The sequence below is a fragment of the Odocoileus virginianus genome, chromosome 28, assembly GCF_023699985.2.
Source record: "Odocoileus virginianus isolate 20LAN1187 ecotype Illinois chromosome 28, Ovbor_1.2, whole genome shotgun sequence".
Classification (NCBI taxonomy): domain Eukaryota; kingdom Metazoa; phylum Chordata; class Mammalia; order Artiodactyla; family Cervidae; genus Odocoileus; species Odocoileus virginianus.
This window is the reverse complement of record NC_069701.1, coordinates 39,406,836-39,432,467: the sequence shown is the minus strand read 5'-3', so window position 1 is coordinate 39,432,467 and position 25,632 is coordinate 39,406,836. Positions and strand designations below refer to the sequence as shown.

General features: G+C 47.1%; 1 protein-coding gene across 4 annotated transcripts in view; it reads left to right on the top strand.

Moving 5' to 3' along the window:
• The window catches only part of CHKA (choline kinase alpha), a 59,479-nt gene that overhangs the window by 11,259 nt on the left and 22,588 nt on the right, over positions 1-25,632 (top strand). For 2 of the 4 annotated variants that reach the window (XR_011484421.1, XM_070457748.1), the window contains exons 2-3: positions 15,220-15,331; positions 25,126-25,155. Coding sequence is in view for 3 of the 4 variants with exons in the window: in XM_070457748.1 (XP_070313849.1) it covers positions 15,220-15,331; positions 25,126-25,155 (142 nt within the window). In the remaining variant the exon portion in view is untranslated. The remainder of the gene's footprint in view (positions 1-15,219; positions 15,332-25,125; positions 25,156-25,632) is intronic. The other 2 variants (XM_070457749.1, XM_070457750.1) reach the window with 1 other exon arrangement.

The following is a 25,632-nucleotide window of genomic DNA, read 5'->3' as shown; positions in this document are numbered from 1 at the left end:
CAGAAAAAAATCAAGTTGGCTGAATCTAGAACTGGCTCTCAAGTTGAAGGTTAGAAAAATCACCAAGAAGCAAATTCATCATTATTATTATAGAGTGCCATCAGCGGAAAATACTTTGGTTTTTTTAAGGACTCTGCCAGGAAATTCAGGGCTGAAAATGAGGCCTGGGCCTAAAAATCCTGAAACGTACCCAGGGTCTTATCTGTTATGTGACTAGAGGAAGGAAATCAGCAGGAAAGTTTCAGTTAACTGGAGCCAAAGTTACTAACCATTTCCCTTAATTTTCTAAAGAGAAAGTGTGAAAATAAGAAAAAGCAAGACTAAGAATTCAGAACATTTCCTGGCCTGCCTTGGGAGCTGCTCACATCTGAGCTCCTCTGTGTGTGTGTCTTACCTCCTGGGACTCTTCAGTGCTGTTTTATGTTCACGATGAGGGCCGCAGACCAGTGAGGGGCTCGAAACATTAACAGTTTCCTTGTATTTGCCACCCTAGATTTAAGGCAGGAATGAAGGGGAGGTGTGAAGAGTGTTTAGATTTTACACAAGAATATTTCATTTGTTAACCTCTAATTATCTTGTGGTTAGGATGGAACTTCATACGACTTGGTGATTAACCAGGAAATTCAGTTGAGTGGGATAGCTCCCTTCTTTTTGTTTGTGCAGTGATTAGAGAAGATAGTTGGAAAAAAAATAAAGATTATTTTTGTTCATTATATTAAAAAAAAATCTTTGAGTAGGTAATTGGTGTACTGGTTTAAAAATTCAAAAATTTTTGCAGAAGGGTGTCCTTCCCACCTCTGGCCCCAGTGCCTCTCCCTAGAAGCAAGCACTGTCCCTCCTTTTATCCGTTCTTCCAGAGAGACGTCAGGCACAGAGCATGTGTGGGTTTACCTGTTTATCCAGCAGACTCGAGAGTTGCAATGTGCCAGAGGCCGGGAGTGCCTGACTTCCCCTCCCGCTTTAATGTTAATACTCACTAACTTTTTTGCACTAAAAGCAGCACTGTATCTTAGAGATTGTTTTGTGTTGGTAATTATTGAGCTGTCTTATTCTCTTGAATAGCCATATGGTGTTATATTTTAATTGAAGTATCATTTTGATTTTTTTCAGGACAATTAAAGACTAGAGCTTCTGCTTTCTTAAGTTAACGTGGTAACAAAAGATTCCATTGGTTAAGTGCCTGCTGTTGCCAGGTCATGGTAGTTGTGCTTATCTCAGTTAACCTGGGCACCAGGCCTCCAGGGGAAGTAGTATTCTTTTTTTCTTTCTTGGCCAAGCTGCATGGCAGGCGGGATCCTCCTTCCTGGACCAGGGATCAAACCTGTGCCCCCTGCAGTGGAAACACGGAGCCCTAACCACTGGACTGCCAGAAAAGTCCCTCAAGAAGGTATTCTTTACCCTGGGGGCCCAGAGAGGTTGAGTAACTTGCCAGAAGTTAATGTGTTAACAGGTGGTGACTCCTTGCCAGTTGTAACACAGTGTGATGGTTATTTCACTGTTCCCTCAGGCATGCACTTCAGTTTTGGCAGCGATTACATACACCTGTCTCTATTTTTTGCCCACATTTTTTTGTGACAAGCAGTTCTCTACAACACTACCTACTGCTTGTGAAGTATGTGCAAAAGTATGCTGAGAATATGATGTCTGGCAAGAACGTCAAATGAATTTGAGTGTGCTGACGAGTCCTGTCTTTTAGGTGAGAAATCCAGTCAAGGGACAGGTCTGCCCTCAGGTCCAGTCAGTGCTCCCGTGGATTAGAAACCTCTGGATAGGCCTGCTGTCACAGTCCAGGGCCGCGTGATGTTCGTATGGACACGCCACATGGAGAAGGCGGGGGTGTCTGACCTTGCCAGGGACCCTGTTTCTCCGATGAGAACTGCAGACAGACCGGGTTTGTGAGTCACCTTTGTATGTTTGTGGATTGTGGATAAGGATGCTAAGGGTTCTGTGGGTGCACATATGGTGGCGGTAATTAATACTAGAAGCGATGGTGGTGGCATTTTATTGTTTTCCCATGCACGTAGGCTGTTGGAAATTGCATTTCTTCCGAGTCTTCCTCTCTTAGTTTTCCTGCACTACATTTGTCCTGGCAGCGCAGGGGTGGAATTCAGGACGCTGCATTAAAGAGTACTGTAGAAGCCCCCCAGGGCAGAGGTGGTCGCTACTAAAGCGTAATTGTAAAACTTTGAGAAGTCCAGGGATTATGAGCACATGGAAGTGAGCCAGTCAGCAGGAGGAAGGCAAAGGGCAGAGGAGGCAGGGGTTGGCAAATCTTCCATCCCTGGGCTTGATTCTGAAATGTTTTCTCTTGACAGTTTTTACAATGGCCTGGATACCTGGCTTGTGAAAGGTGACTGGGTTGTGGCAGAGAAGGCTCTGTGTGATGGCGCTCCCTGACAGGCCTCAACTGAGCAGGGGTGGTGAGGGAAAGGCCTTCAGAAGATACGTGGGGAGGAAAGCAAGAAGTTATGGCAGGACTGGAGGAAAGGACTTCTGGTGGAACTGGTGGGGGACAGGGGCCACCTCCGAACAGAGTTACAGATAGATGTGGGAAGCTGGAAACCCAGCGTAACCACAGAGGTTTCCTGAAACTTGGTAACTTTTCTCATTCCAAAGCCTTTAGTAGCACTTCTTTCTCCAGATCCTAAAATCAGAGGCGTCTTTTTCATGGGCTTGATTACTCTAAGCTCTGGCAGTTTCATTGAAAGTGTTCAGTACTTGGGAGCAGATTTTAATCGAATAGTGATTGCCATAGATCCTACACAGGGAGCTTAATATTAAAGAGGATGGTCATTCATAGATTCAGATAAATCAATGAATGGTTGATCTTAATAAACCAGTTGTTACTGGTTTAGAAAAGGAAAATATAATAGCTTTATTGGGATATAACTCACATAGTGTGAAATTCATTCTCTTAAATGGTTCAGTTCAGTGTTTTTTAGTATTTTTACAGTTATACAGCATTCACTGCGATTTTTCCAGGACATTTTCATCATCTCAAAATGAGACCCTCTACTGTGTTAGCAATCTCCTCCCATCCTCCCCTCTCCCTAGTTTGACAACCACTGACTGGCTGATTTTTATGGATTTGCCTCTTCTGGACGTCTCAGATGGAATCGTACAGTATGTATGGCCTCTTATGACGGTTTCTTTCACTTAGTATAATGTTTTCTAGGTTTATCCTTGTTGTAGTGTATATTGGTACTTCATTCCTTTTTATGGCTGAGTAATATTCCATTACATGATATACCAAAGTTTGTTTATTCATTCAGTAACTGATGGACATTTGGGTTCTTTCTCTTTTGGGGGCTGTTACAAAATTCTGTGTACAGTGTTTGTGAGAACATAGGTTTTCACTTATCCTAGGTATATGTGTAGGAGTGGAATTGCTGGATCATTCAGTAACTCAGTGTTTAACTTTTTGAAGATGTTCCCAGCTGGTACTAGTGGTTAAGAACCCCCCTGCCAGTGCAGTAGATGGAAGAGATGCAGGTTCAATCCTTGGGTCAGGAAAATCCCCTGGAGGTGGGCACAGCAGCCCACTCCAGTATTCTTGCTTGGGAGATCCCATGGACAGAGGAGCCTGGCAGGCTGCAGTCCACGGGGTCACAGAGTCGGACACGACTGAGCGACCCAGCACCCACAGCAGCACACTGAGTTTTTGAGGCCTATGTCAGAGGACCCCCGTGGGCCCCCACAAATATCCCTGTTGAGATCGAGAGGTCATTGCTTTGACCCATTGTGATCCTTCACCAGCACCTTCTTTTCCCCTTACTACCGGTGATCTTGGTTTTATACATATGCTAAATTGCCAACTGATTTTTGAGAAGAGTTCATTATAGCATATGCTGGTGATTGTGTTGTAGATGCCATGAATTTTTATGCAAGATAAGTTCTCTTTATTAAAAATTACATTTGTAGAGTAGTAAAGAACAAAATTTTAAAAAGAATAAAGTAGCTTTATCAAATCTGAACATTTTGCCAAATTGGCCTCGGGTTCCTTTCTTTTGTCCAGAGGTAACCACCATTTTACATTGATGTTAAAATTTGCTTGTTTCATTCTGAAATGAGTCTGATCATTAGAGCAGACTTTTGAAATCTTCCGTAATCTGTGTGTTTGGTGTAAGTGCTAAAGTGTTAGAGCGTTTTGTGTGACAGGTGTGCTTGTAATAGGAGGGTTAATAATCTTGTGTGTTTTGAAACATTTTGGTTCCAGTTTAACCAAATGGAACTGGTTCATCTAGTCTTCTGTTTTAAGAAGACCTTTCATATCAGGAAAGCATAATGATATTTCCTGCTATGAGAAACCTTGAGAGTAAGTATCATCAGATGCCAGATCTTAGTTTCATGGGGCTTTTGTTTTGCACTGATTTTGTGGAATTGGTCTTGGTTCTTTTAAAGTCAGTTCTAATCAATATGATGCCTATTGAGACACCGTTTCTTTGATCCATTTTTGGATCAACTACATTTTTAGATTATCTGCTGTTTTACATTTTCCAGTTTTCTTTTCTCAATGATTTAATAATTGTATGACTTTGAGGGGAGTAATGAATTGATGTTTATCAGTTTAGGGGGAAGTTAGTTATGATTTGGATCATAAGATGTTTCAAGAAATCCCTTTAAATTGGCTAACTTTCAGTATGTTTCATAGTTTACTTGAATTAATGATTTTTCTTTTCCCATACTGTTGTACTTACAAATATTCCCTTTGCAGTATTTTTTTAACTTTAACATATTTCATGCCATGTGTTAACTTTATATATATCTTGAAGCATTAAAAAATTTCATTATCTTCACTAGCAATTTAATGTTTAAAAAAGTTGTATTCTGCTATATCAGGTTTTAATTGATTTAAAAAAACAGGTCCATCTAGCTATGAGAGAAGTTCTGACACCACTAATGGGTGAAGAGTGACCTGGTGTGGCTCTTTTCTGGGACACCTTGACAGCGGCCATCAGGAAACTTTAAAATGGTAGTGCCCTTTGGCCCAGAAAACCCAACTTTAAAGGATCTCCTCAGATTGTAAATAAAGGTTGACATATAGGTATGCATTTTATAGGGTTGTGTATAGAAGTTAAAAATAATGGGAAAACTGTTTATCTTTAGCAGTAGGCAATGGTTAAGCCATGCTGTGTCTTTAAGGTGAAATTCTGTGCATGATTAAAAATTAGTTTTTAATACTGAATTGATGGAAAATGCTCATAATAGAAGCGGAAAAGCAACTTAACAGTATATGCACTATGATTCCAACTTTAATAGAAAGAAACTGGGAGAAAGAGCTTGGGGAAATGACAGGAAAAAATATATACCACAGTATTCAAACTGGTAATATTTGAATAATAGAATTTGGGCAAGAAGTTGTCTTTTTTATTTTGGTAAGGTCTTTCAGATCCTTGTACACAGAAATTTTTGGAACCTAGATTTTAAAGTCTGAAAGTCAAAAAATGTTTAATACATGTTAAAATAGCCTACTTTAGTTGCTTCAACAACTAATAAACTGATAAACTTATTTGAGCTTTAAAAGCTATGCCTGGGTCACGCAGGTTCTTTGTCACTTGTGTGTAGGTGACGTTGAAGGTGCTGGAAGCATCGAAGCCCTACCAAGTGACTGCGTTGTGGCTCTGTGATCACAAACTCATTTTCTTTAGCGTGTGATCCAGTTAGCCGTTTGGGTCTTCAGTTAGGGATGTGTTCCTCATTTTGTTTTTGCATTTTTTTTTCCAGATATCCTTTATGTTCTATGTGTATTGTTACTTGACACATCAAATTATTGTTAATTGTAAGTTAATTCTTTTTTTAACATTGTTGACTGGCTCTTCCCTTGTTTCTTTTTTGAGTGTATTTTATTTATTTATTTCTGGCCCTGCAGGGTCTTTGTTGCTGCGAGGGCGTTTCTCGAGTTGCGAGGAGCCTGGGTGCACGGTCTCTCGCTGCAGGGGCTCCTCTTGTGGAGCGCGGGCTCCAGGCGCAGGAGCTTCAGGCGTTGCCTCGCACAGGCTCAGGAGCTGCAGCTCGAGAGTGCAGGCTGAGTGGTTGTGGTGCGTGTGCTTGTTTGCCCTGCGGCCGTGGGATCTTCCAGATCAGGGACCAGACCCGTGTCTCCTGCGTTGGCAGGCAGACTCTTTAGCGGGCTCAGCAGACTGAGCCACCAGGGAAGCCCATAAGTTAATTCTTACTAGTATCAAGAGAAATTGAATGGAGAAATTGTATATTTCAATTGAAATTGCGTATCAGTTTCAAGAGAAATTGAAATGATTTTCCTGTGTGAACACCAGTCGGTAAAGACAGCTCTGTCCTCTCTTGTGGTCCTGCTGGTGCTGTTTGAGGGACCGTGGGGTGGAGATTAGGGGCCACACTCAGCTGGATCCCCAGGGCGCTGGTTAGAATTCCCACCACAGGGACCTCTCTTCAGCATCCTATCTGCCATGGCTTGCTTGCTTACTTACATGTGTTGAATATGAAATAAAGGTGTTATTTTCATTTTCTTTGATATTTTGCTTATGTAAGTCTCTCCGTTACCTCCTAAATCGAATTATGGCAGATATGTTTATTATAAAGCACTTCTGCCACACGACAGAAAGCTTGGGTTTCAGACTTCTCTGGAGTCCTCCAGCGTTCCTGGGGTTTTGGTAAATGAGCTGTTGTATTTCTGCTGCCGTTTCTGTGGCCTGTCGGGGTTTCATCTGATTTTCACACACACACACACAATCATCAATGGTTTCCTTCCTCCCACTAGAGCATGTTGAGCAAGAGGCTACAGAAAATACAAGAGATGAAGGATTTCCAGGTTGTGGACCTGTTTCTGGCCAAGCCGGCCTGCCTGTCTTCTTCGGGAGTCCAAGGATAAACTTTGAATCGAGTTACACAGCTTAGAACAGTAGCTCATCTGTTTGCTCTCGCTGTGGACTGAGCTTTGGAGAGTATGTGACAGGAAGGAAAACTAGGGCTTTTAGCTGATGTCATGCCGGTCCTGTTGCTTGGCAGCCAGACGCCCATGGTGGCCAGGACTGGACGTTGCGGGCCCTCGTGATGGAAGGTGGAGGCTGCTGGGCCAGCCTGTCTCCGAGTTTGCCTTTTCTCCTGTCTTTCTGGGCTTCACGAACTGAGGTGCACAGCCAGCTTGCCTCCTGGGAAATTCAGTCCAGTCCAGTCGCTCAGTCATGTCTGACTCTTTGTGACCCCATGGACTGCAGCACGCCAGGCCTCCCTGTCCATCACCAATGCCCGGAGTCTGCTCAAACTCATGTCCATCGGGTCGGTGATGCCATCCAGCCATCTTGTCCTCTGTCGTCCCCTTCTCCACCTGCCTTCAATCTTTCCCAGCATCAGGGTCTTTTCCAGTCAGTCAGTTCGTCACATCAGGTGGCCAAAGCATTGGAGCTTCAGCTTCAGCATCAGTCCTTCCAATGAATATTTAGGACTGATATTCTGAATATCAGACTCCTGGGAAAATAGTCCCTTATAGAAGCTCCCAGATGCTGCGTGATTGATTTTCTTTAAATAAGCTGTTGAAAATATTCTTTAAAATGACTTATTTACATCTGTGAAATGTTTATGTGGAAGCACATTCCAGTTTACTTGGTTCTGAAAAAATCATTACATAGGAAAAAAGTTCTTTTTTTTTTTTCCATAAAACACCTTTATTGAGATACAGTTCACATATCATATAATTCACCCACTTAAATGATAGATTCAATGGTTTTTAGTGTATGGTTTTGAATATATCCATGGGTATATGCAGCCATCACCACAATCAATTTTAGAGCATTTCCTCACCTCAAAAGGAAACCCAGGCCCCTTCAGACCCCTTCTACCCTCGCCCTAGGCACCCACTCTGTAGGTTTCCTGTTCTGGACATTGCATATGAATAGAATCAGAGTATGTGGTCTTTTGTGCTAGCTTCTTTCGTGGAGCATGTTTTTAAGGTTCATCTGTGTTGTAGCATGTGTGTCAGGACTTCACTCCTTTTTTAAAAATTATGGTAAAATGTACATGGTGGTGGCGTTCAGTCACTCAGTCACGTGTGACTCTTTGCAACCCCATGGACTGCAGCACACCTGGCTTCCCTGTCTTTCACCATCTCTGGGAGTTTGCTCAAACTCATGTCCATTGAGTTGGTGATGCCATCCAACCATCTTGTCGTCTGTCGTCCCCTTATAACATTTACCATTTTAGCTATTTTTACGTGTACAGTTTAGTGGCATTAAGTCAGTCAATTGTTGTTCAACTATCACCACCATTCATCACAAGAATGTTTTCATCTTCCTAAACTGAACCTTTGTGCCCATTAAACACGGACTCCTGATCCCAGCCGGTGACCCCTATTTGAAATTCATTTGTTGTTGTTGTTCAGTCGTTAAGTCTTGTCTGACTCTTCTGCTGCCCTATGAACTGTAGACTCCTCTGCCGTGGAGAGGAGCCAGGCTCCTCCGTTCGTGGAATTCTCCAGGCAAGAATGTTGGAGTGGGTTGCCATTTCTTCTCCAGGGGATCTTCCCAACCCAGGGATCGAACCCGTGACTCCTGCCACTCACTCCAGATCTGTTTCAGCTATGTTTTGTGTTTCCTGGAAGGTGGTATGTCCTGTTGATGTCTAGCCCTGCTGACTCCTTGATTTTAGCCCTGTGAGACCTGTTTTCAGGCATCTGACCTCCGGAACTGTAAGACAATGAATGTGTGCTGTTTAAAGCCACAAAGTTTGTGGTCATATGTGACCACAGGAGCAGTCATTTGTCTTACGCAAGACTTCTGCAGACTCGTCCTGACATCAGGCCCCTGTGACCCACGGGGGTGCCCAGACCTGCTGTGTGTCCGGCGTGGCGTGTGGCGCCCTCCTGCTCTGTCTCCCGCCTCTCTCGGCGTCAGAATTAAACCCAGGAACTCGAGCCCGACGCCTGCCTTCCCTCCCAGCTTGGCCACCTCCTTGCTTTGCACCTCCGCTTCCTCCTGCGTGCGATGCGGGCAGCCCAGCAGCCGCCCTGAGGTTATCGGGAGGTTGAGGTGGTCCCGCCGTTGGATACTCGGAGCGTCGTGGTCCCCGGGCTCCGTGACCCTGCCTGCTGCGGTGACTACGTGAGGTGCTCCTCTTTGACCGAGCAGTGGATTTTTGTGAGTCAGAGAGCTTTAGCGCTGTGCCCGAGGTCTCACAGTGAGTGCAGAACTGGGATTTGAATCCCTGGCTCCCTGACCCGGAAGCCTGTGGTTTTTCTCTTAAATGACGCCCTCCCTCAGGAGAAAGGGACTGTCCCTGGGGGAGCTTTCAGCCTCATTAGAGAGCCGGGACTAACCCGCCAGCCTGTTAGAGGACAGTGTAGGATGGTCAGTTCTGATGTAACAGGGAGGAGACCAGTGAAGGGAGAGTGCCGCGGGCCTTGTTGTTTTCAGAAGGTGTCTAGCGTCTTCCCTTGGGGCTGTGGGCCTGGAGAATTGAAGCTAGATATGACCCCTGCCTTCAAGGAGCTAGCAAGAAGATAGAAAAAGCTTCCTGAGGAGCGTGGACTTCAGCTTGGTTTTAAATAGTAGGTAGTTAGAGAAGAGTGAGGAGTTTTGACTGGAAGAACAGGAGTCAGTGGGTGAGGTGGCAGGTGGTATCCATTAGTGTTGGGCTTAGCTGCTTGTGACAGAGGACCCCAGAGCTACAGTGGCTTAAACCACCTAGAAATTCGTTTCCCTCTGGAAGAGGCCCGGGAGTCGCCAGGCTGAGCCGGTGCGCCAGCTTCCCGGGCTCGGTGGGGACGCGCACTCCTCGTGGCTGATGGCTGTGCCGTTCCTGGGATGCGGCCCTTAACCTCATGGTTTAAGAAGCCGCTGCCGCTCTGGCCACATGTGCTCGTCAGGATCCTGGCAAGAAAATGGGAACAACACGCATTTCAGCAAACCTAGAGCATTTAATATAGGAAATTGGGTGAACAGGTGGAGGAGAACCAGAAAAGCAAAAAGCGGAGCACAAGTGAGTACGCCTAGGATACTGAGCGTGCAGGGGCAGACTCCTGGAGCTGGGGAGGCGAGGGAAGAGGGACCAGAACCTGGGAGCTGCGAGGAGGGGCCCGCAGACTTGGGACCCCAACCCCCGAGGGCACTGCTAGGCTGTGGGGGCCCTGACCTCTGGGCTGGTACCTGGGGGGGACCACAAGGCTGCTTCTGGGGTTGCCCAAAGAAGTGAGGACGGGAGCGGGCGGGATGGTACCACAGCACGTGGGCAGGTCTGCCTGCCGCCAGAACCCGGTGACGCGGGAGCTGCTGCTCACGGAGGGGTGTCCCCGAAGACGCCAGCATCATCGCAGAACCGACCTGGCAGCCGGTCCACACCGCAGGATGGACGGGCAAGGGCCCAGTGCGTGAGCGGGTCTGGCGCTGGTTTCAGACCCTTCCTTTGCCCGCTCCGTGCTGGCACTTGGCCGCACAGGCCTGGACGGCTCTAGAGGCAGCTGCTAAGTACAGTCCCGAGGCGCGGCAGGCTGCCCCTGGGCACGGCCCAGCCTCTCTAACCCAGGAAGGGCGGAGACCGTCCGCCACGGGAGCGGAGCTGGGCACGACTCTGTGCCACCGTTCGTGCAGCAGCGCTAACACCTCCAGATAAAAACTCCTCCCAGTTATCGCTCTCCTCCACACCAACTGAACTTGTTCTCTCGGACTGGTTCTTGGCGGTACCTCCCACTGTGTGCCGTGACCCCTGTCTGGGCGTGTGATGGTTCCCTTGTGGTTTGTGCTTTAGCCTCCCCTGGGGAGCATAGTTTCACTGGACTGTTGGTGGATAGAACGGGGAGAGAGGCAGCTGGCTCTTGAGACTGGGGGCTGCTGTTCTAGAAAGCCTTGCTCCAACTGGCTCATAACTTTGTCTCCAGAAGTTGCACAGGTTCAGCATTGCTGTGTGATACAGCTGCATCTGATGGGCAGGTGTAGGCCAGGGTTTGCTGAGCATCTGGTTTAGACACTGTCCTGCGATTTTGCAATCTGTCTTATAGTTTTATGTCTGCTTTCTTCCCTGGAGTGGAAGTTTCTCGAGGCAGTTGTGTTATCTGAGCTTCCAGCATCGTGCTTCGCTTAGGTGATAGCTCTTCACGATCTATTGACTAGATCCTGAAGCCTACTACAGTTGAGGTGCCTGGGGTCTTGAGTTCCTAACTGTACAGTGGTTTATGTTCCTTCATTTAAGTCTCCAGTATCTGCACTAACTAATCATTTCCAACCCAGGCAGGTGATTTGTCCTCAAGGCTACACTTTCCTGTTAAGTGTCCCCTGTAACGTGTTCCTTGTCTGCGGTAGTCATATGAAAGGTTTTGGGTTTGTTGAGGTCTCCCCTTTCCTCTGAGAGCTCCAATAATTCTTAATGTTGCAAGTTGTTTGAAACAGCTGTTGGTCAAATCTGGTTGAGAAGGGGTGGATCGTGCAACTTCAAGTGGAAAGCCCCCGGGGGGATGGTTTAGGTATGGCTCCAAGATTTTAACTCAGCAGTGATGGGAACAGGATGGAAATTTGGGGTCACAGATGAACATGGACTGGAAGGGATACATCTGAGATACCCCACCCCCAGTTTCCAGGGTTGAGGAGGGTCTCCTTGCCCCTTGTCCCTCTCTCAGGCAGATGCTACATGCAATTAAAAGCCGTTCTAATGAGATGGATGAACCTGCAGCCTGTTATACAGAATGAAGTAAGTCAGGAAGAGAGAGACAAATACTGTATATTAACGCATACATATGGAGTTTAGGAAGATGGTACTGATGCTCCTACATGCAGGGCAGCAAAGGAGACACGGCCGTAAAGAACAGACCTTTGGCTCCAGTGGGAGGAGGTGAGGGTGGGATGATTTGAGAAAGGAGCATTGAAACATGTGCATTACCATGTATAAATAGATGACCAGTGCGGGCTCAATGCCTGAAACATGTGCATTACCATGTATAAATAGATGACCAGTGCGGGCTCAATGCCTGAAACATGTACATTTCCATGTATAAATAGATGACCAGTGCGGGCTCAATGCCTGAAACATGTACATTTCCATGTATAAATAGATGACCAGTGCGGGCTCAATGCCTGAAACATGTGCATTACCATGTATAAATAGATGACCAGTGCGGGCTCAATGCCTGAAACATGTACATTTCCATGTATAAATAGATGACCAGTGCGGGCTCAATGCCTGAAACATGTACATTTCCATGTATAAATAGATGACCAGTGCGGGCTCAATGCCTGAAACATGTACATTTCCATGTATAAATAGATGACCAGTGCGGGCTCAATGCCTGAAACATGTACATTTCCATGTATAAATAGATGACCAGTGCGGGCTCAATGCCTGAAACATGTACATTTCCATGTATAAATAGATGACCAGTGCGGGCTCAATGCCTGAAACATGTACATTTCCATGTATAAATAGATGACCAGTGCGGGCTCAATGCCTGAAACATGTACATTTCCATGTATAAATAGATGACCAGTGCGGGCTCAATGCCTGAAACATGTACATTTCCATGTATAAATAGATGACCAGTGCGGGCTCAATGCCTGAAACATGTGCATTTCCATGTATAAATAGATGACCAGTGCGGGCTCAATGCCTGAAACATGTACATTTCCATGTATAAATAGATGACCAGTGCGGGCTCAATGCCTGAGGCAGGGCACCCAAGGCCGGTGCTCTGGGACAACCCAGAGGGAGGGGCGGGGGCACGGGCACACCTGTGGCCAGCTCTCGTCGATGGGGCTCCAGATGCGGGGGCGGGGGCACGGGCACACCTGTGGCCAGCTCTCGTCGATGGGGCTCCAGATGCGGGGGCGGGGCACAGGCACACCTGTGGCCAGCTCACGTCGATGGGGCTCCAGATGCGGGGGCGGGGGCACGGGCACACCTGTGGCCAGCTCTCGTCGATGGGGCTCCAGATGCGGGGGCGGGGCACAGGCACACCTGTGGCCAGCTCACGTCGATGGGGCTCCAGATGCGGGGGCGGGGGCACGGGCACACCTGTGGCCAGCTCACGTCGATGGGGCTCCAGATGCGGGGGCGGGGGCACGGGCACACCTGTGGCCAGCTCACGTCGATGGGGCTCCAGATGCGGGGGCGGGGGCACGGGCACACCTGTGGCCAGCTCACGTCGATGGGGCTCCAGATGCGGGGGCGGGGGCACGGGCACACCTGTGGCCAGCTCACGTCGATGGGGCTCCAGATGCGGGGGCGGGGGCACGGGCACACCTGTGGCCAGCTCACGTCGATGGGGCTCCAGATGCGGGGGCGGGGGCACGGGCACACCTGTGGCCAGCTCACGTCGATGGGGCTCCAGATGCGGGGGCGGGGGCACGGGCACACCTGTGGCCAGCTCACGTCGATGGGGCTCCAGATGCGGGGGCGGGGGCACGGGCACACCTGTGGCCAGCTCACGTCGATGGGGCTCCAGATGCGGGGGCGGGGGCACGGGCACACCTGTGGCCAGCTCACGTCGATGGGGCTCCAGATGCGGGGGCGGGGGCACGGGCACACCTGTGGCCAGCTCACGTCGATGGGGCTCCAGATGCGGGGGCGGGGGCACGGGCACACCTGTGGCCAGCTCACGTCGATGGGGCTCCAGATGCGGGGGCGGGGGCACGGGCACACCTGTGGCCAGCTCACGTCGATGGGGCTCCAGATGCGGGGGCGGGGGCACGGGCACACCTGTGGCCAGCTCACGTCGATGGGGCTCCAGATGCGGGGGCGGGGGCACGGGCACACCTGTGGCCAGCTCACGTCGATGGGGCTCCAGATGCGGGGGCGGGGGCACGGGCACACCTGTGGCCAGCTCACGTCGATGGGGCTCCAGATGCGGGGGCGGGGGCACGGGCACACCTGTGGCCAGCTCACGTCGATGGGGCTCCAGATGCGGGGGCGGGGGCACGGGCACACCTGTGGCCAGCTCACGTCGATGGGGCTCCAGATGCGGGGGCGGGGGCACGGGCACACCTGTGGCCAGCTCACGTCGATGGGGCTCCAGATGCGGGGGCGGGGGCACGGGCACACCTGTGGCCAGCTCACGTCGATGGGGCTCCAGATGCGGGGGCGGGGGCACGGGCACACCTGTGGCCAGCTCACGTCGATGGGGCTCCAGATGCGGGGGCGGGGGCACGGGCACACCTGTGGCCAGCTCACGTCGATGGGGCTCCAGATGCGGGGGCGGGGGCACGGGCACACCTGTGGCCAGCTCACGTCGATGGGGCTCCAGATGCGGGGGCGGGGGCACGGGCACACCTGTGGCCAGCTCTCGTCGATGGGGCTCCAGATGCGGGGGCGGGGGCACGGGCACACCTGTGGCCAGCTCACGTCGATGGGGCTCCAGATGCGGGGGCGGGGGCACGGGCACACCTGTGGCCAGCTCACGTCGATGGGGCTCCAGATGCGGGGGCGGGGGCACGGGCACACCTGTGGCCAGCTCACGTCGATGGGGCTCCAGATGCGGGGGCGGGGGCACGGGCACACCTGTGGCCAGCTCACGTCGATGGGGCTCCAGATGCGGGGGCGGGGGCACGGGCACACCTGTGGCCAGCTCTCGTCGATGGGGCTCCAGATGCGGGGGCGGGGGCACGGGCACACCTGTGGCCAGCTCACGTCGATGGGGCTCCAGATGCGGGGGCGGGGGCACGGGCACACCTGTGGCCAGCTCACGTCGATGGGGCTCCAGATGCGGGGGCGGGGGCACGGGCACACCTGTGGCCAGCTCACGTCGATGGGGCTCCAGATGCGGGGGCGGGGGCACGGGCACACCTGTGGCCAGCTCACGTCGATGGGGCTCCAGATGCGGGGGCGGGGGCACGGGCACACCTGTGGCCAGCTCACGTCGATGGGGCTCCAGATGCGGGGGCGGGGGCACAGGCACACCTGTGGCCAGCTCACGTTGATGGGGCTCCAGATGCGGGGGTGGGGGCACAGGCACACCTGTGGCCAGCTCATGCCGATGTATGTCAAAGCTATCACAATGTTATAAAGTAATTACCTCCAAGTAAAATAAAAAAAAACCCACAAAACCTCCCTCATGGCTGTCTTAGAAGGACCGATGGGGAGTTTGCATGTGGAATTGATATGAGAACTGTGGAGTTCATCTGGGTTCCAAGTGCCCTGAGAGACTGAGTGGAGACTCAGGTGAGGGCAGGTATAGTGGGCAGGAGCCGACTTCTTGCCCATAGCTACCCCAGAAGAGTGACCTGGCTCGCCCTCAGCTTCCGCTGCTTATGGTGCTCTTGTTTCCAACAGAGGTGGCCTCAGCAACATGTTGTTCCAGTGCTCCTTGCCCGACACCCTGGCCTCTGTCGGAGACGAGCCTCGGAAGGTGCTCCTGCGGCTGTACGGGGCGATCCTGAAGATGGTGAGTCCCTTGGCTGCTCGGGGCAGGGGGCCTGGCCACAGTTCTCATCCTCTTGTCCTGATTACCGGGGAGTAGATTTAAGACGTGTTAGTGGTATTGTGGGAATCATTTAAAAACATAGCTTTTATTGTAATCAGGCTGCACCCCTGAGTTTTTTTCTTTATTATTCCAAGTGAATTCTGTCTTACTATTTGTTAGCAAACTAGTACAAATACCACTTTTATGTCCAGAAAAAGTACAGTGTTGGTCAAATCTGCAATAGTGCTTTGTTGACGCCTAGATTTTCCCCACACTGAAGTTTTCAACTCAGACTTAGGTTGTAAGGTTCCAATGTGGGGAAGGTATGGTTTGTTTAGCATCGTCAGAAAGGGGCTACAGGGTAACCCCAGTGCAAAGGAACAAGCTCAGTGAAGCTGAATTTATTAAGTCCCTCCCTTTGAGATTTGTTTTAAAACTGAGTTTGTTAGATTTTTAATCTTTCTGAATTTTTATATGACTTAAATAATTGAATCTAAATTAAAGTTAATCTAAATAAAGTTTAAAACCCCATTCTGTGGCTGCCCTTACCACATTTCAAGCGTACCTAATGGCCACAGTTAAAGTGCCTTATTTGTTGAATTGTCTTAACCAATTATATCACAAATGTCTGGATTAAAAAAAAAACCTATACATGAATTTATCATTTTACTGAACACACATATAAATGCGTGTATATTGCAATGGCAGAATTTTTATATCCATTTAAATCTTCCTCGGAAGGGCCCGTTTTGATCCTCATGAAATGGAAAATTAGTTTTCTCACTTAGTTTTTTTTCCTAAGACTAGTCTCTCTCAGCTCAGTCTAAAAAGCAGGTCATGTCCATTATCTGTGATAATCGATTATATGTTTAGAAGTAATAAAGTTGCTGTTCTTTGTGTTAACTCGCTTAAAAAGTTTTCATGATTGCCCAAACCTTCCCACTGGGTAGCTTCCCCTTAGGCTTGTCAGGCTCGGAGGGTGAGGGTCCGAGGTTGGAAACCAGCCTGCATGTCTGAGGAAGCCTGGGCTGCCGTGGAGTCGGGTTCTCACAGTGACTGACACCCGGCCCTGCCCGCTGACCCTGCGCTTCAGTTGTTTTATTTAATCAAGTTGCAGTCTCAGAGAAGTTCTTGAAATATTCAATTTATGTCCTTTTGGGTCTTTTAATGAAATCAACTTTCAGCCATTTTTCCCCCCTGAGGACTTTCTGTAACAGTGAAGTTCCTTTCGGCTCATTTGTTTTGTATGCTTCCATTTAAGCAACACTTTAAAAATATCTTAATATCCACCTCCTGGAATCGCAGGCAATAAGACTGTTATTTACCTCTGATTCCTGAGGCTCCTGTTTTAACTTAAATGGAAGCGTGTTCAGCATGCACTGTGTGCTCCCCCTGGGCCAGATGGGGTCCCGGAGCCCTGTCCGAAGGGGATGATACACTGATCCATGCTGTCCAGGACGCCGGTCACCAGCCACCTGTGGCCATTAGGTACACTTGAAATGTGGCAAGGGCAGCCACAGAATGGGGTTTTAAACTTTATTTAATTTTAATTCATTTAAATGGACACGGTCCCGTGTAGTTGGTGACTGCTGTGTTGGCCAGCACGACTCTAGAGCGTGCCATGTTAAGGATGGGCAACTTAGAGAAAGCCAGCTACAGTATAGCCTGTGCACCCCGAAATTTTCTTTTCCCGAAATAAATAAAGATTCATCATCTGTAGTTAATATTCTACCTTTTTTGAAATTTTAGCAGTTTAGAATTATTACATTACAGTACTTAAGTGCAATAGACATGTCTGGAAATAGAATTTAACAGAATTCTCTGTCCCTATTTATTTTTAAAGGGAAAGAAAGATTATTGGGTAACTCAGTAGAAAAATAGAGAATAATGGACACCACTTAAAATGAATGTGACTTTTTACTGAGCTAATGGATCAGAGCATGTTCTACACGCAGTTCTAACGGGGGAGGTGGGGGCAGCACTCTGCATTTAGCTTCTCAGTTCTATTTTTACTAGGCTGTCAGTTTCCATTCCTAAAACTGCATCTGCTGATGAAGCACAGAAGCTATGCTTGAAAGCACACGGATAGAGAGGGAAACAGGTTGCTCACGAGATGGGTACTGAGCAAGCGTCTGACGGCCTCACAGTTGATTCATGAGACAACAGACTTGCTTTTCTTAGAAAAAGACCTGTTCCTTTGCTTTCTAGGTGGGACTCGGTATTTTCACGTAATTACTCAAGTTCAAGTACACTTTTGATTGAGCCCCTAGTTCAAGTACACTTTTTTTGTTGAAGTCTGAACTTAGTAAAAACTGTGAAACTACAGCCTCAAATATTTTTGGTTCCCACATTCTTCTGGGCTTGGCAGGGGCTCTTGCCAGTTAAGAGTTGCAGATGTTAATGGCCCTTGTCACCTGCTGGCCGTTGAACACTTGGGCAGCACGAGGAGGGAGAGAAGTTCAGGATCTCTGAGCAGGTACTTCTGTTTAAGAGGGAGGAGGAGTGGGGAGTCAGGTGTGGAGACTCAGCGGCCAGTAAGACACTATCCAAGTGCAGCGCCATGCGCTTTAAAAGCTGGTGACTGGCGTGGGGCCAGGATTTGACCACAAATGTGAGTTCTTCCTCTTCTCATATTTTCAAGTCAGATTTTAAAATGTCTATTACTTATTTTGTTGCTGGGTCATATTGCTGATCATCTCTTTGCAGTGAATCTGGCCTCCTATGGGGGGAGGAGTATTTATAATCTACAGGTTATATTCCCATCATAACTAAAAAAATGGCCAGAATTGATAGTAACTTGTCAGGATTTGCATTCATTAAGAGATGTGGCTGAGCAAATATGGAACCCAAATAATAAGTCACATTACTTTCATGAATACATGGATTAAAGACAGAAATATCATACAACACATACGTCATGCTTGCCTCATTTTTTGCTCTGCCTTAGAGGGAAGCACACACATGTCCCTATACATGTGTGTGCATTTATGGTATTTCCTGCATTGGCCATATATAAATGCAGTTTTCACATCCGTCAAGCTGGGTTAGAATAAGCTTCTTCCTTGAAACATGACAAATCATGACAGCATGTGATGATCAGCTTATGTAATATTTTCTCAATGTTTAGCTGTTTGGCTTAATAACATGAGAGCCTGGTTGAGTTTCACACATCCCTTCTTTCCCTTTTTCCTCCTTGTTTTCAGCTCTGGGACTTTTTACCTCTGTGAGAATTGAATATTCAATAGTACTTTTAAAATTTGCATTTACAGTCATTCACAAGTAACTTGGTTTAAAATAATAAGATGCTTCTCGACTTTCTCATTCTTCATCTTGGTATTGCGAGATGTCTGACCTTGTTTCCATAGCAGCCCTGAGATACTTTCTGGTGCAGCTCACCACGGGCTAAACAATAGATGTCCAAGGTGAAGCCTCCTGGCGTGTTTAAGGCCGACAGTTCTGTCCCCACACAGCTGTCTCTGCCAGCCCCCATTTCTCCACGAGATGAATCAGAAGCAGACTTCCCAGCTGAACCCTGGAGGTTCTGTTCAGGATTCATGTTAATTTTAGGGGCGCATGAAAGTCCTGCATTGGACAAGAGGAAAATGGGCCCTTTTGAGAATGAAACAAGATCAGACACACAGTTTGAAGAACTGCCACACCTCACAATATTGTTTGTAGGAGATTATTAAACATAAACATATTAGTCTGATCTTCAAACAGTGTACATCAGTAGAATTTAGTGTCTATTTCCCATGGGCCAGCTCTAAATTTAATGAAAAGGAGGTTATCCTCCTTAGCTGGATAGACGATGGAAACTGAAATTAACCATAAAATCGACCATAACTAAAGCAGGTAGGATAGCTGAGTAGAAGCCTTGAGAAGTCCTGGTTTAGTCTTTGCCATTGTGGGAAGAGGTATAATTGCTAGAAGAGAGCTTGAACTGATGACGTCAGCTGCCAATGTAACATGATTTTTTTTCCTTTCTGGTTTCTGGGAAGGAACATGCGCTCTGCATCGTCCAGCAGCAGCCTTTTCCCAGAAGCGAGTTTGGCTGATTACAAATAACCAGTTTGCTTATTTATCATGAATTGTGGAAGACACAAATGTCAGTACGTATTGTTCCTTTAATGTGACCTGTGCCAGTGGGTGGAAGTCTCAGGAGGCTTTGTCCCCTCCTCTGTCAGAACAGTGACTGTGTGGAGCCGGTCCCTTCTCTGCATGAATGGAGAGATTCGGCCTGGCCTTTCCCAACAGCCTCACGGGCCTGAACGTTTGTAACACACCCTAGATCTCTCGAGTGTTGTCTGGGGAACTTTTGTTTTTGTTCTCTGAGTAATAGAAGGCTAATATTAGTGCTTGTTGGAGTACTAACCATAATAAAATGAAAGGCATCAAGGCACAACGCAGATATGTCTCAGGGACTCAAAGAGCACTGTCTGGGGCAGAGTCTTTTTTGAATCGAGAAAACCAAAAGTCACTGTCCCTGTCTTAACCCCAGCTTAATTGAAAATTCAGGCACGATAAAGTCCGGAGCCGCCCACAGGTAGTCAGCAGTAAACTGCTGGCCTCCTGAGAAGCCGCCTGCGAGCAGCACTTGTCTCTGGAGCCAAGATGGGGTGGCCGCCCCGCTTCACGCAGAGCCCAGCTCAGTCCCCAGTGGCTGGGCTCACGTTCCCGTCGGATGAACACGGCGCATTGGATTTTTTTTTTCTCATTGTATTAGGTCATTGTGACCTAATTTACTCTACTTTTAAAAACTCCCCTTCTATGTTGAGCATGGTGTAATTATATCTATTGTAAAGCAGTCAAAACCTTCCTCCCGGAAGTGAAGCATCTTTCTAGTATTGCATGTTCCCATCTGGTCTCACTTAGCATTTCTTCCATGAATCCTCTCCAAAGACAGTTGCCAAATTACCCCCTACCGTGGTACCACCTTCCATACCTGCTTTGGTGCCTTCTTTTGATAATGAAATAAACCACAGGCTACTTTGTCTAATTTTGACATATGCAAAGTGTCTTTTGTCTTGCTGGTCTTAAGTGTTTGGGGTTTATAGCATGAAGCCAGGACAGAGGTCTGGCCCCTGGAACGCTGGTGCGACTGCAGCCCGCCCTCCCGGGAAGGCATGTCTTTGCGTTGGGTGGTGTGAGGGGCGTGGGGGAATGTACGACTTTAGCTGTATGTGCATGTGTTCTCTGCTGCAGGCTGCCCATGCGATCGTGCCTGGAGCACTGGTTTCCAGGTGACAGACACGATTCACGGTATAGTATGAGTCCTCTGAAGTTGGAGCGTTCTCTACAGCTTTCATTTCTTTCTTTTAGTTCTTGGTTTCAAGAAATGTTTTTTTAAAAAAAAAAAACAAAGTTGTAATGCTTTTGTTAAGTAGCACCAGCTACAGTTTGTGCTTGCTTAAAAAGCTACAGTAATTAAGGTTTCAGAATGCTATGTATTTGAATATATCACTTTGGGGTGGTTGCTTTTTTTTTTCAGTCCCAGGCAAATCAGATCCCTTTCTTCTGTTTCCTCAGTAGAAAATGACAAACATTTAGTAATTATAGACGTTTATGGGCCTCAGCTTGAAAATTCATTCCTAATATTCAGCTGCTGCTTCTCTCATGCCATTTTCAGCCTTCAGGAAATGCCATGTACATACTGATATTGTGGTTGGAGTTGGAAGCTTTCTTCTCTGCCCTTATCATGTAGTGTCCTTCTCCCCGCCCCGGGCCTTTACGAAGCTCAGCAGTGCTGCTCTGACGTGGGAGGACACACAGGATCTGTTCCTGGGAACGTGCTGCCTGCAGGTCAACCTTGGGGTGCTCGTGCCGGAGGAACCCAAAGCCGTCAGAGCCCTGGGGCAGCAGGTCACCTGGGATCAGACCTCAGTTTTGAGAAAGTCACCTTCGGAAAGCCACCGTCTTCACCTGGCCTTGCACTCACCTGTCTTCCTCCTAGTTCACGTCTGCCTGGAGCCTTTAAGAAGTTCTACTCTCCTCTCCATATTTGTCACATCATCTGGTTTTGCAGAGTTCAGTGGGATCAGACTGTTTTAGATAGGTCCTTGAGTAGATGGAACACACTCTAGAGACCCCAGTGAAATGTTGGAAATCTTTATCGATTTCAGTTCTCACTGTCCCTGTGTGTTCACTAGATAATCACACAAGCTACACTTTAGGTCACTTCATTGTCACCTCACATTTTAATGTGTTCTGTAAAATATTTTCAGAAGATGGTGGAAGAGGCCGTAAGAGCAATAAATACAGAATGTTTTCATAGAAATCAGGAAGCAGGAAGGTTAGGGTCCATGATATTGAGGAGAAGACATACTGCAAAAGGTTACTGAAGAGCCCCATCCCTGCTGTGCATTCCTGCCACCTTGGCTAACAGGGGTGGCAACAGGTGTAGCCCCGACATTGAGAACCTCTTCTCTGCGCTGAGTCACCTTCAGAACCACAGGCAGGTGGGCAGGAAGCCCAGGGTGAACCCTGGTAGCCCGGAGTCCCTTGGGGTGCAGTTCAGCAGGAGACCCTCTGGTTAGTGGAGAGAGGGAAGGTGTTCCCAGACTGAGTCTTAGATGCCCTGGAAGCTGAGTCTAGCTAACATTTGGCTTATTCTTTCTTAATTACTCATTTATGGATCCCAAAGCTCTTTTATTAAAAGGCTGCAGCCAACTTAATCTTTTGTTTTATACGAGCTTTTAAAAGAGACAATAGGTGAATGATCCTTGCCCTTATTGTGTGTAGATTCCCGTTTGTATCTTTTTATCTCTGTAGCCACCATCATATTTAACATGGTACAACCTCCTCCTTCTGACATTATCTGTAATTGATGATTTGATTTTAAACAGCATTTCCAGCTTAGTATACTAGGGATGACGTGTCACTCTTCTTTCTCAGTTGGTTCATCAATTTTCCCCAACCTGCCCCACAAGCAGCTAATGCAATAGTGGGTCTTTAAATGCACTGTGAAGATAAAATGTTTCAGATTTTACACATGATATTGAAGTAGCTGTATGCCCCTCTATTTACACACACAGCCACACATCACAGACCAGGGAAAATACAGATGCTGCTTTTGTTTATCCAGCAAATGTGGCTTTATTAAAGTAGTGTAATCGTTAAACTAGTTCCCTCATCATTAGCAGAATCTTTTATTAACAACTGCCTGAGCAATGAGAGTTTATTTGGCTTAAAAAAATGTAAAGAAATAACCCTGTTATAGTGTGGAATATTAGGTTACTTACTTTCTTCACAGTCTTTAAAGTATGAAATCCTTTAAATGCAATTTCGTCAGAAGAGTAACATTTGAAACCTTGTACCAAATATATTTCCTGTAGAAATAGCATACCTTTAAATACTTTCTAAGTATAGGTGTATGTAAAGTGAAAAGTCACAGTCCAGTTTGGTCTCATCTTATTACCTAGCCAATAGTGTTTAGGCATTTAGGAATTTAGGTTTTAAATTTAGAGGTGCTTGGCCAACCAAAATTCTGTTTCAGCTTTTAAATTCTTCTATGACTTTAAAACAAAATGTAAACCACACCCCCTTTTTTATTACTGTCCTGTTAGCCTGTTTCCTATAGCAGCGCTGATGAATACTTAGATTATAATGAATACTTGTAGATTCTCTTGAAAACCAAGCCCAAACTAGGAAGAAAAGAACAAGAAAGACGTCAGGAAACCGGTGACAGTGTATTTTTATTATCATTGGATATCTTCTCTCTTTGTAGCACACAATTCACTTATTTAAGTGTACAATTCAGGAGTTTTTCGTTTTATTCCTAGAGTTGGGTGTATTCTTTAGCATATCTGGTGCATTCTGACTTCTTAGGTTTCAGTGTTTATTTTAAAAAACATTTTATTATGGAGAATTTCAGATGCATATAGAAGTAGACCAGAAGAGCGTAGCGAACCCCAGCTGCCCAATATTCGTCTGTGTCTCTGCCCAGCTTTCTTTTGTCTTTACCCTCACTTGTTCTCTAGGGTTCTTCCAGATTTCATAGTATTTCTTGCATGCAGGTTTCAGTCTGTACTCATGTAAGCTGATTTTAAACACATGACCACAATAGTGTCAAAAATGAAAATTTTAAAACAATTATTTAATATTAAATAATGAGTTAGTGTCCATATTTCTAATAAATGTTAAAACTCACCTTTATTTTATAACTTAATGAAAGCTAATTTTTATTAATGTACAAGCTAGTTGGTGAAGAACTCAGAGTCATGTTAAATATCTGTATATTGTATTTTAATATCTGCTTTGATTAAGTCTGTGCCTCTGAAATAAAATCCCAGAGATTCCAAGTTAAGTTTTACTTCCTTTCTCCCTGGGCAGAAAGGCCTCTTTTTCGGTAGCTCTCTCTGCGGGAGGCCACTTCCCTCACTTTTCTGTGAATATTTAGCCTGCTTGAGTTTTGATTTCCTGCTCTTCTTACCTGCAAGATCGAGGGATTCTGAGCATTCTGTACTGAGGAAACGGAACAGAGGGCTGGGTGTGACAGAAGTCCGTCTTGCCTTCCTGATGGTGCTATGATGGGGGGGTGGGTAGTGATTCACAGCGGGCAGAATGGAGTGGGCGGATGGCGAAAGTATTCATAGAACTTACTTCTACCTAATGACGCTACTTTGTTAAAAAGAAATGGCCTTGGGAACTAAGACAATTGGTAACTCAGATGAGGTGACTGGCTGTTGTTGAAAGCACCATTAGGCAAGGGAGAGGGACTTGTGTTGGCTCAATAACCCCTTAACTGTATCTCCCTAAGAAGATACAGTTCAGGTAATAACAGCATAGAAATAACCACAGTTGTCTAGAAGGGTGTACAGGTCAAATCCCGTTACTGCAGACCTCAGTGGTGTCTCCAAATTCCTTATTTGTCTCTTCCTATGAAGTAACAATATGTAGAATATCAGATCATAGAACTTGTTCTGTTCTTAGTGTCCTTTGGGGAGAGAAAGCACAAGAATTTAATCTTTGGGGGGCATTGTGGCCCCCTGGGTATCCTACCCAATGCTGTAGCCCGTCTCCCCACTTCTGGGGTCACAGACCTGGGTCTCCCCTCGCCAGGCTCCATCGCCCTTGGTCGCTCCTTGAGCTTCATGGTGCAGGAGTGTTTATTTAGTCCTGCCATCCACAAAGTGTTGTGAGCACCAGGATTTGTTGGGAAAGACCAACAGTAAAGAAAAGGTGGAGTCCCTGTTCATTAGGAATTTGTGGGCCACCGGGGAGGGGACGCTGGAGTGTAGGGCTGAGGCCACGCTGCAGTCAGGAGGGCGTTTTGCACTTAGGGAAGGAGTGAGTACCTACTCCTCCTCCCTAGGGTTTGTCCCGCCCCGCGTCAAGCCATCAGCAAGAGTAAAAAACTGTCTCTCTATATTTTCATTTTGTAGGTTTCATTGTAACGGGATTTAACCTGTAACATCTTTCCATCAGAGAAGTGCAGATTACACAAAAGAAAATCGCATATATCCCCCATTTGTGCTTGCTGCACTTTGTACAGAGTGCACTCACTGTGAGCTAAAGATATTACCAAGTACGTATAAGTGCAAGTCTTTGCAGATAACTTCATATGAACATTGTTTTGTTTACTTTTTATATTGAGTAAGCTGGAACATATACTGTTTGTACAGAACATACATTAAAATGTCTGTGGGAGATTATTTCCCTGTTGATGGATGGGAGTGGTCGCTCTGTATGGCTAGGTGTTTTGAATGGTGCTAGAGTAGCTGGTGGTGCTTAACGTGGCATTTTTTTTTTCCTGTCCACACTTTCTACCCTTGGTACAGGTATTTTTGATAAAGCTGTGGAATGGAAAGGTATGTTTTTCATGCGATGTTCAAGAATCTTTTACCTTAAACTTCTGTAAGAGCTTCCTTTATGGGCCTCCGTGTCTGACTTAAGCAGACTTAGTTTAATAAATTAAAGAACATCTTTCTAGGGGCAGTATTTGAGTATAAACTTTGACAGGACACGTAAGTTCCTCCCTTGCTTCCCCCTGTCTCCCGATTAAACACCGTGTGAAGGTTTTAGAGCACTTGGGTGGGGGTTGCTTTTAAGGGCTCAGATCTGCCGTGAGGGGCCGAAGCGGGCAGACAGCAGCTTGTGGAAGGTCAGGCTCCGGGTGCGTTCCTGACAGACTCCTGGTTACCGCTCACTTGCAATTTCATTGAGGAAAGGGGTGTAGAAGTCTCTCTCAATACGTTAACAGATGAAGTAAGTTTCGGGCCTGTATTAAATTGGCTCGGGCCTCTCTTGGGTGGAGAAGACTCCACGCTGAGCTAGTGGTGGCCCGA